Source organism: Sorghum bicolor, chromosome 3, assembly GCF_000003195.3.
Source record: "Sorghum bicolor cultivar BTx623 chromosome 3, Sorghum_bicolor_NCBIv3, whole genome shotgun sequence".
In the NCBI taxonomy this organism is placed as follows: domain Eukaryota; kingdom Viridiplantae; phylum Streptophyta; class Magnoliopsida; order Poales; family Poaceae; genus Sorghum; species Sorghum bicolor.
In genome coordinates this window covers 30,622,584-30,633,858 of record NC_012872.2, presented here as the reverse complement: position 1 = coordinate 30,633,858, position 11,275 = coordinate 30,622,584, and the positions used below count along the sequence as shown (strand labels likewise).

Here is an 11,275-nt window from a genome sequence, read left to right as displayed (position 1 = left end):
CAATCAACATGGCTCAGTGATACATCACTCAAGCAAATTCATTCACAGCGCTCAAAACCATGGTTCTCAAAAATCAAACTTTATTACAAACTTTATATACAAAGTTTACAATAAACACCCCTCTAGGCGGTTTCTAGTCTACTTGTACAGACTACTCTACGGACCTACTGCTCGGGATGATCACCCGCACGGCTCTCTTGTCCCGCCAAAGGGGTCGGGGCCACCGGCGCCTGGCTCGTCAAGACCGCAGGCGTCGACCGCCCATCTCCGGCAATCGACACCCCCGACAACTCCCTAGATGACCTATCTGATCCTGGCTGATCGGGGGGAGTGGACGTCCCGCAGAGATTTATATCGCCGATCACAATCGACGATAGTTCAAGCAGGCCGACGCGAAGGTCATGTGCCTCCTTCGGACCAACCTCCTTGGGATATCCCCTCTCTAGCCGGGACAAATCGACTACGGGGTAGTGAGCGCGTACCATGCTGAGGACGTGCGCTCCAGCAAACTCCCCGGCATTCTTGACGAACTGTTGAAGCTAGCCCCACACTTGTTGCGCCTTCTCGACTGGGGTCAGCTTTGGTGCGCGGGGCTGGTCCTCGGGGAGCTTGGGGCTGATCAGGTCAAGTACCGGGGCAACTCCTTTCCAGAGCTTGATGTAGTTCGTCTTCCAGGAGTCCCGTTCCTTGACCAGCTCATCGAGATGCTTCTTAGTGTTGTATTTAAGCATTGTGGCAAAGATTTCAAGAAAAAACAAGAACACAATCAGCAACACGCTACGGCAATATAAAAAGAAAAGATAACTGCATGGTCGGAAAGGACAAAACAGCTCTTACCAGCCAGCTCCCGACTCCTGGTCTTCACCTCATCGCCAACCTTGCGCTCGGTCTCCAGCGCAGTGGCACGTTCCTGGTCGAGCTGGTCTCTCTCTTTTTGGAGATGCTCGACCTCCTCCTCTAGACCTGAAGCAACAATTGTTGGTCACCAAAACCGACCACGCGGTTAACTGCAAATGCTCGGGTCACTTGACTTACCTCTCTTTTCTCGGTCCTTATCGGCTAGTCGCCGATTCAGGTCCAGCAGGCGCTCCTCCTGAGCCGCCTTCTCGGCCGCCTCCCTTTCGGCCTCCAGCGAAAGGCGGTCCACCTCTGCGGTCAAGGCCTTGTTCTCGGCGACCACACCATCAATTTGGTCGAAGCACCTTTTTCGGTACTTCGCCATTTTCATTGCACCCTGCAAAAAATATACATATCACAAATTGAACAAGCAACAATATATACATACTTCAGCAGAACGTAAGACCACTTACCTTAACATCATCAACAAGCCGCTTAACAGCACGCTCTACCCTCGCCGCCTCCTCGGTCTCGGCGATCTCCTCGTGGCTGGCCTAGTGGTCCCCTCGTTGGCGCCACACGTAGACATGTTGGCGGCCATCATGGGGACGCCCCTGGATTTCCTTCACTTCATCATCGGAGGCCACCTGGGCCTCCTCGCCTTCCATGCTACCCCTAGCCACGGTAATGGGTATCATAGGACCCTTACCCCGGCTAGGGGAGCCCTCCGGCGTGGAAGCCTCTGCTGGGGCTAGAGTTGGGGCCCTCTATTCTTCGGCTGGAGGAGGGGTCGAGACCTTGTCTCCCTCCTACGCAACGCTGCTCGGGGGAGGCGTTCACGCCGTCTCATCACCCCTTGTCGGGGTATTCGGCCCGACCTTATCTTGAGTCGGGTCCTCCTCAGCGGTATCCGCCATAGCCACAACAGCAGGCTGCTCCACGGGTTGCTCGCGGGCGGTCTGCTCGGCGGTATCGTTGTCGGCAACTGCCGGCTCGGTTGTCCTCAAGCCAGCAACGTTGCTCGGATCAACATCCGAGGCCGCACTAACAAAGAAGATTAAATGGAAATTACCATAACAACATTAAACTTCGTAAAAAACAAAGGGAGCGCAAAAGACATGTTTTCGAACTTACAGGTCAGAGCTCCGGTGTGTTGGGTATTCTTAACATCATTACCAAAAGTAGACTTAGTTTTCTAATTCTGATAATGGTGCCAAAAATGCCAAACCTATCCCTCATATCACTTAAGCCAAGTTGTCATCCCCAGCATGACATAAGAGACACGGTATTGAAATATGCAATTGCTCATCTAAATAAATAATAAATGGGATCTACAAGCGCACAAATTAATACCGATGTAGCATTTTAACCGGGAAGTATTCCAGGTATCGTTATTTATATTTTTATCACTGGGAAGGGATTGCTAAACATCAATGTTGATTATAGAATGGAATATGGAATTGAGTATCTATCATGGCATGTATAATTGAGAACATTTATCTAACTCTTTCATACAGGGATAAGTGTCACATAAAAGATATATAAAGTAATGAATAGTGACAAAGGTAATTTATCTGATCAGCATAACTTAGCCACTTATAAATATGATAAGCACCTCAATTAGATATTCTAGCAAGTCATAAGCATGGAATTAGGACGAACTACAAGAATATTTCCTAAGTTATTCTTAACTATACAGTCTAGCATATCATAGTTAGTGCAATTATACTTAGCAATCATTGTGAGACAAGATTACGCCCATGCATAGTGATATTATCAAGGAATATGAGAAACATCGCAATCACTCCCCTCTAATAATGTTGCTCTACCAGCCCTATACATGAGAGGGGGACTATATAAGAATCAATGAAGTTGTCACTATCACGAACTACCCCGCGATCTAGCATATAGGGTACAATCGCAGATAAATACGGTATAAGCACCACGCCTACACAATATCTATCATTTACCCATGGATCTGATGGATAAATGCTATATGATCCTAAACATGTATATAATTCCAATCTAACTAAGCCAAGTATATAACTATGATAAACTAAGAACAATATAATTGCGAATATAAACAAGTAGAGCAAAGTCATAATCAATATATTGAAGTAGAACAAAGTCATTTTCATAATATTGAAGAACAAAGATGAACAATTGAAGAACAATAGAGAATTACCAAGAATCCTCTTGACAGATCCGGAAACCAATCGAAGATTGACTCCTTCTAGTTCTAATCCTATGTAGCTATGCTAATATAGATATCTAATTGATGTGGTGGCTCTAGGCTTGATCAGAGGCTTCTTCTCCCTGATGAATAATGAATTAGGGTTGAGAGGTCCTCTCCTCCAGGGGCTAGGGGTCTGGTTATATAGTCCTTCCAAGTGAATATGGGCCGTTGGATCAAACCGACATTGATTGAACGGTTATCCTTGGTCCTTTAGGTCGGTGGAGCGTAATCCCGAAAGACAGTCCTGAGTAAGATAATTGCACGGTACGTTAATATCTCTATGTAATCCCGATGTGTGGGCCTTTCTTCCGTATTTCCTGATAACCCCCTACAGAAATAGACAAACACCAGAACTCGTGGAATTCTGTCAGATAAAACCCTAAGTCTGGATGTTTATTGCATTTGGATCCTTTTCTTTGTTTATTTGATACTTAAGGACCATCAACAAACTCCCCCAAGCTTACCTCTTGCTCGTCCCTGAGCAAGGATAATCTAAGTGATGGAACAGAAGTTGCTGTAATGCCTTTAAAAATTTACGGTACACATGCTTTTAAATAAGATCTCATCTCTGAGTCAGAGTAAACTGTCAAGACTTAAAACTTATTCATTTTACCTTTCACCATGGGACTTGTAACCGTCACTTCCGTCTTGAGCTATTAAAAGATAGAACGGTCTAGTCAAGCGCCATGTCTCTTATTCTTGATCAGCTATAGCTCTGTAGTTTTTTACAGATTTTCAAATAAAACTCAGAGATTCCCTGTATGACTCTCTCAGATCTCTCTTTTGTGGTATTTCTGGATCCTTACCAAGGCAGTGATGGTACATGCCTTCTCTCAAAATATGTAGTATTTGTGGTATAAGGCATAGTGACATTGCCTTCTCTCTCACCCTACTCTAATAAGGCTTTTGATATCTGGAGCTCATAGGTGGGAGATAAAGTATACATACTTACAAGACATTTATTGCATAGTCAAACAATGGATCCAGAGAAACAAGTCAATAAGTCAAATCAAGATGTGCATGTGTTGCGAATGAATGGTGTATGGTTATGGTGGTGATAACAATGGTGAAAGTCTAATTCTACTCTTGCTCTTTTGAGGGGATACATACCTTCCTTGCTCTTTTGAAACTTGGGGAGAATGAGATGCTCTACATTTTCTTTTTCTTTTCTCTCAGGTGGGTATTTTGTACCACTAATTCTACTGTCGGACACCTGTCCATTTTTACCTCTCGTCTCACTTTTTCTTTTCTTTCGAGGTTCCGGGCACTTGCCCCTTTTTATTTCCTCGTATCTCTTTTTTTCTCTCTTTTTTTTAGAGCACTCATCTCCTGAAATAATATAGCAAGTGGCAGTAACCAAGATAACTTGAGCATTTATTTCACAGGGGAACACAGAAATAGAAGAATCTTTTTGGCTATTCTCTTCCGGATTAGGAGTAGAATATTTTTGGATGGTTCTAGAGATGGAAATGGGTGGATATATGTGGATGCGTACTTCCGGAGGAGAAAGCAGCATGTGTGAGTGAACGTGCAAGTGAATCTTGATTTAACCACATGGCAAGCTCCTAAGGGTCTACACAGCTTGACCACACTCAATGCTCATAAGCAGTAAATAGTAAATGTGTGGCTCAAAGTCTAGCAAGCATGTATATATGGCTGTGGTAAGAATTTAAACTCTCATCATATAGGAACTCATCATGTGATGTTTCAAAGATTTTTCAAAGATAAAATTCTCCAGAATTCTAGCATCTCTAGGAATAGATAAACAGCAGCTCAACCTTCCCATATCGTATCCGTTAACAACTTAGACTTCAGATCAAGTTCTTTTCCCACAAGTTAAGGTTTAGAGCAAGCTTTAAATTATAACAGTTATGTCTAAACTAAAGAGAGAACTTCAAATTTTAAAAATTAGGCAAAGCAACTATTCATCATATCTATGCTAGAGTTTTATTTAGATTTAGTTTAGCATAGCCACTTTATTTATTTATTAAACACACAAAGCAAAAGACATATATTTATATATAAGCACAAAATCTTTATTTGGTTTTTTCATAATTATGTATATTTATATTTTAATATAGTATAAGTATAAAGATATGTAGAAATACTTAGCGGGATAAATGGGGGTGCTCTCCCCCAAGCTGAATTTTGACGTAATTTCTGATGTAGCTAGCAGGTGGCAGAGGTGTATTTGAAAGTCGGTAGTATCCTCACAGCGATTAGAATGTCCTCCGTCTGCTAGTCTTCTTGATTCTTAAATTCTGTGGAGCTCAAATAGACAACAAAGCTTTGTGGAACTGATTAGGTGTTAGCATAAATATCTAGCCTTTATCATGTTGAGCCTCCTTAATAAATGTTACTCTCTATTTTTATATTTTCATTTTATAAAGCAGAAAAGAAATATTTATTTTATTTTTATGCCACCACAGTGAATGTACTTATGGATTTTATGCCACTCGTATACTCACATGGGGCTTACCATTTTTTAATATTTTTATTTTCTTTTTAGGATAGTATGAACATAATTAACTAAGTAAACTATTTTAAATATTTGAAAGGGAAAGGATAACTACCAAGTTTACCTCTTGGCAAGGCGTTCGGTGTTTTTAAGTCCTCGAACGGGACTCTCCGTTTTCTCAGTTGTCCTGGGGTTCGTTGGGTGGCGCAGTCGTTGCTTCCAGTGGCGCCTCTTCTTCGTGTATAGTTATCTTCTCTCTCCACACCTGACTCGGTGCTACGGTTTCCTCAGGATAATCTTGTTCAAGCTGTATGTCTTCAGATCTTATCATTTCTCCTTCGTAATCTGCCCATCTGTTCTTGATAATTTGCCTCTTCTGGTTGCGGTTGCGTCGTCTTCTTCTTGTCTTGACCTGCTTAGAGTCTTCAACATATAGTTAGGGTCAAAAAAATAGCAGCATACCTTCTCTGAGGGGATGTGCATGTGGACTTCTCTAGTTCCAATATAGATGATTGCTTTAACGGTGCTAAGGAACGGTCTTCCAAGGATGACAGGTGGATCGTATTCGTCTTCTCCCATGTCAATAACCTGAAAGTCTGTGTAGACAAAGTGATCGTCTATTTTGACAGGGACATCAGTTACTATACCTTTAACCTCTCAAAATGTCTGATCTGCCATCTGGAGCTGAATGTATGTTGGTTTTAGGGGCATGGTTCCGAACAAGAGCCGATAGGTGACTGCGGCCATTATGTTGGCGCCCGATCCGGTGTTGCAAAACGTCTTGTAGAAGTTGTATCCATTTATGGAGCAATAGATGCTCGGCATTCCTGGGTCGTCCTTCTTGGTCAGAAACGGTGATTTAAGTCGATGATCTTGACCTTCATGAACTACAGTGACCATCTTAGCTGACTCGGTCCACACTTGCTTGTTCCTGTTCCTCCTGTTGGTCCTTTTCCTTGGTTCTTGTCGAGATTGCTCTGGGATTTGCGCAATCTTGTTCTTGAAGGAAAACGTCTCCTTCCTCCCTTTGATGTAGAAACTGATTTTGGCAGCACTAGCGTAGATGATAGCTCCCAAGGTGTTTAAGAATGGCCTCCCTAAGATGATGGGTGCCCTCTCATCATTACCAGTCTCTATCACCATGAAGTCTGCTGGGGCGTACAAGGTACCAACTCGGACACAGAGGTTCTTCAATATTCCCTTTGGGAAACTTAACGCCTGATCTGCAAACTGCAAACACATGGTTGTTTCTAATAAAGGATATGTAAAGAATTTTTCATAGAGTACCCTGAGCATAATGTTGACACTAGATCCAAAGTCGCAGAGTGCTTCTGGGAAGTCCACCATGCCGATGGAGATCGGGATGACGGGGCGTCCTGGATCGCCTATCTTGACCGGTAGAAGGTCAGTAGTAACTTCCGTGACGAGGTTAGTCCAGTAGTTACCTGCATCTAACATGTCTACAAGATTTGCAGATTCTAATCCTTCCGGTTGTGATGGTATACCGGGGTTAGTAGTAGGAACAGCAGCAACTATTTAATTTAACTGAGATTCAAACATTTTATTAAAGCTAATTTAATTCTTGATGGAAGTAGAGAAATTATCCATTCAATTATTTATATTTTCTAGCATTTTATCATTAGATGCCAATTTCTTAGATAGGTTATCCATTAGCTTTCCTTGATTAGACACTAACTCTCTCACAGGTGGAAAATTATTAGTATTGTAAGAATTGTTACCTTGATAATTACCTGAGTAGTTAGGCCTCTGTTGACTCCAACCTTGATTTTGTTTAGGACGGTTGTAGTAGTAGTTGTTGTTGTTGTTGATGTAGTTCACATCCTCAAGCATCTCAGGGCAGTGATTGCCTGAGTGTCTAGTATCTCCACACTCCTCACAAGTCATGTGAGAGTCGTAGATGTGCATAACTTCTTTCTTATCTCCAGCTCTATTATCGAGCTTCTTCATGAGCAGGTCTAGCTTAGCAGACAGCATGTCTACCTCCTTGAGCTATACCTCCACCTTTCTTGCGTGTGTGGGTCCTCTCTTCATTCCAGCCTTGATTGGACGCCATCTTCTCCACAAGAGCTGTGGCTTGTGATACGGTGAGTGATAGGAATGCTCCTCCAGCTGCAGCATCCATGGTTTCTCGGGCACTGTTGCCGAGCCCATGATAAAACGTCTGCATTAGTAGCCAACTCTCCATTCCATGATGGGGACATTCTAGGATGTAGTCTTGGAAGCGCTCCCATGCTTCTAGAATAGATTCATCATGTTGTTGCTGAAAACTTGTAATCTTCCCACGGAGAGCATTGGTCTTGCCCATGGGAAAGAACTTAGCCAGAAAGTTCGTGGAGCAGAGTGCCCATGTAGTATTCTTCTCCTTTGTAGCGTAGAACCACTGCTTCGCTCTCCCTAACAGTGAGAATGGGAAGAGGCGAAGTAGTATAGCATCTCTGGAGACTCTTGATATGGAGAATGTGCTACATATCTCCAGAAAGTGTTGGAATGAGCACTAGCATCTTCGTGTGCCTTCCCACAGAACTGCTTGGATTGCACCATGTTGATAAGTCCAGGCTTGAGCTCAAAGTTGCCGTCGATATCTACAGCAGTCCAGTATGGATGTTGTCCGTAGTGGGAGCTGAGAACTCACGGATCGATTTGTTCGCCATGACTTCAAATTCTAAAGACAAGTTCCGGTGATCTTCTTGTTTGGATGAAGCTTCGTGCTGAAGTGTTGATGATCTCTTCTCGAGCTTGGCTCTTGTTTTTCTGAATAATGCTTCGGGATTGTCAACAAAATTTCCTGGAAGATGTCTTCTATTCATACATTACCCTGCATAAGATAAAATGGAAAAATATCGGGGTAAAACTGTATGAGAGAATTGATAAGCTCAATCATATTAGTGATGCGAATGATGACTCAAAATTCCTTATTCATTCCTGATTAGTAATCAACCTTCCCCGGCAACGGTGCCAAAAATGCTTGTTGGGGATTCTTAACATCATTACCAAAAGTAGACTTAGTTTTCTAATTCTGATAATGGTGCCAAAAATGCCAAACCTATCCCTCATATCACTTAAGCCAAGTTGTCATCCCCAGCATGACATAAGAGACGCGGTATTGAAATATGCAATTGCTCATCTAAATAAATAATAAATGGGATCTGCTAGCGCAAAGATTAATACCGATGTAGCATTTTAACCGGGAAGTATTCCAGGTATCGTTATTTATATTTTTACCACTGGGAAGGGATTGCTAAACATCAAAGTTGATTATAGAATGGAATATAGAATTGAGTATCTATCATTGCATGTATAATTGAGAACATTTATCTAACTCTTTCATACAGGGATAAGTGTCACATAAAAGATATATAAAGTAATGAAAAGTGACAAAGGTAATTAATCTGATCAGCATAACTTAGCCACATATAAATATGATAAGCACCTCAATTAGATATTCTAGCAAGTCATAAGCATGGAATTAGGATGAACTACAAGAATATTTCCTAAGTTATTCTTAACTATATAGTCGAGCATATCATAGTTAGTGCAATTATACTTAGCAATCATTGTGAGACAAGATTACGCCCATGCATAGTGATATTATCAAGGAATATGTGAAACATCGCAATCACTCCCCTGTAATAATGTTGCTCTACCAGCCCTATACACGAGAGGGGGACTATATAATAATCAATGAAGTTGTCACTATCACGAACTACCTCGCGATCTGGCATATAGGGTACAATCGCAGATAAATACGGTATAAGCACCACGCCTACACAATATCTATCATTTACCCATGGATCCGATGGATAAATGCTATACAATCCTAAACATGTATATAATTCCAATCTAACTAAGCCAAGTATATAACTATGATAAACTAAGAACAATATAATTGCGAATATAAACAAGTAGAGCAAAGTCATAATCAATATATTGGAGTAGAACAAAGTCATATTCATAATATCGAAGAACAAAGATGAACAATTGAAGAACAATAGAGAATTACCAAGAATCCTCTTGACAGATCCGGAAACCAACCGAAGATTGACTCCTTGTAGTTCTAATACTATGTAGCTATGCTAATCTAGATATCTAATTGATGTGGTGGCTCTAGGCTTGATCAGAGGCTTCTTCTCCCTGATCAATAATGAATTAGGGTTGAGAGGTCCTCTCCTCCAGGGGCCAGGGGGTCTGGTTATATAGTCCTTCCAAGTGAATATGGGCCGTCGGATCAAACCGACATTGATTGAACGGTTATCCTTGATCCTTTAGGTCGGTGGAGCGTAATCCCGAAAGGGAGTCCTGATTGGACTCCAGAGGGGGACGGGCGCCCTGGGCCAGGCCCCGTTCTGCCTCCGTTTCGTTCCCGTGGCTTCTGGAGTCTTCTAGATGTAAGATAATTGCGTGGTACGTTAATATCTCTATGTAATCCCGACGTGTGGGCCTTTCTTCTGTATTTCCTGATAACCCCCTACAGAAATAGACAAACACCAAAACTCGTGGAATTTTGTCAGATAAAACCCTAAGTCTGGATGTTGATTGCATTTGGATCCTTTTCTTTGTTTATTTGATAAATAAATTTGATACTTAAGGACCGTCAACACGGTGTGTTGCCGTGAAGAACCTTCTCCTAGTCCTCCCAGCCGCCGCTGCCGCTTCTGCTCCTCCAAGACTTATCGGCTCGACATGCGCGGCAGGCGGATCACTGGTTACCCGACCAGTGTCGATCGGCACGACGTCAGGGCGGCTGCACGGTCTCTGGACCAAGGACGGAGCAGCCTCATCATCTTCATTGTCGTCGTCGATGGTCCTCACAAGCCGGCGATGCTTGGGGGCATGGCTGGTCGAGCCTTGGCCCATCGAAGGGTCTGCAGCCATCCCCGCTGGAATTGCTTCTATGGGGGATGGCTCCACAGCCATTGGCCTCTTCCCCGCCACCCTGTCTTCCATGGTCGGTGCTGGACAGCTCTGGTCCTTGTCGCTGCTGGTGTATTGGAGACACCGAGCAGCATTGCCTACCGGTGGGTCCACCCCAGCAGGATGGTCCATACCGGGTGCCAGCGACACATACACCGAGCACCGATCAATATCTCCTATCTGCAATACAACAGCGACAAGTCATCAGTCGAAAGGCTACCATACTCACATAGCAATAAAAATAAACAAAGGTATTCATTTACCTTAGGAGCTGGTCGGCCTAGCTTGAAGGCATGCATCCGGTCGTCACTTCGAATGAAGTTATTATCAGCTAGATTGAATAACTCGTTCATCAATCGCTGGATCTCTTATTTTTCCTAGCTGTCCCGGTGCATCCTGGTCAGGTCTTGGCTTCTCGCGTACTCATACGCCGAGTGCACCCTCCTCTAGCAAGGCATCACTTGTCGGGCGAGGAAATTCCTGACCACTCCTGGTCCATCCACACGGGACCAGTCGATCAGGATCATCAGCTCTGACACTTGACCAGTTAACCCTCTTCTCAGGAACGTAGCGGGACGTCGCAGAACGTAGCGCTGCTCGGCTCCTCCCTGATCTAGAACCACCTCTTGTACCACTCGGTGAGGGAGGTGTTCCACGGGCAGCCGAGGTAGCGGTTCTTCATCCCGTCACGAAGATTGAGGTATACTCCACTTGCAATCTTGGAGCCTCCAATTGCTCCCTTCTTCCTCAAACAGAAAAGATAACGAAAGAGATCAAAATGCGGCTCTATCCCAACATAGGCCTCGCATAAA

General features: G+C 43.3%; 1 protein-coding gene across 1 annotated transcript; it reads right to left on the bottom strand.

The window, feature by feature from the left end:
- LOC110433680 lies at positions 778-10,816 on the bottom strand. Its single transcript, XM_021456191.1, has 8 exons — positions 10,727-10,816; positions 10,171-10,643; positions 1,716-1,881; positions 1,311-1,391; positions 1,203-1,234; positions 1,036-1,118; positions 878-963; positions 778-804 (listed from the first exon to the last, which is right to left on the bottom strand). The coding sequence occupies exons 1-8, from the start codon at positions 10,814-10,816 to the stop codon at positions 778-780; spliced, it is 1,038 nt and encodes a 345-aa protein (XP_021311866.1).

Bases quoted from the DNA above. Each gene is read 5' to 3' on its own strand.
- LOC110433680 (XM_021456191.1), bottom strand. From the start codon at position 10,816: ATGAACGAGTTATTCAATCTAGCTGATAATAACTTCATTCGAAGTGAC. The intron at 1,119-1,202 runs GTGCTTCGACCA...GGAGGCCGAAAG, and splicing joins ATGGCGAAGTACCGAAAAAG to GGAGGCGGCCGAGAAGGCGG. The intron at 964-1,035 runs GTAAGTCAAGTG...TTGTTGCTTCAG, and splicing joins TAAGGACCGAGAAAAGAGAG to GTCTAGAGGAGGAGGTCGAG.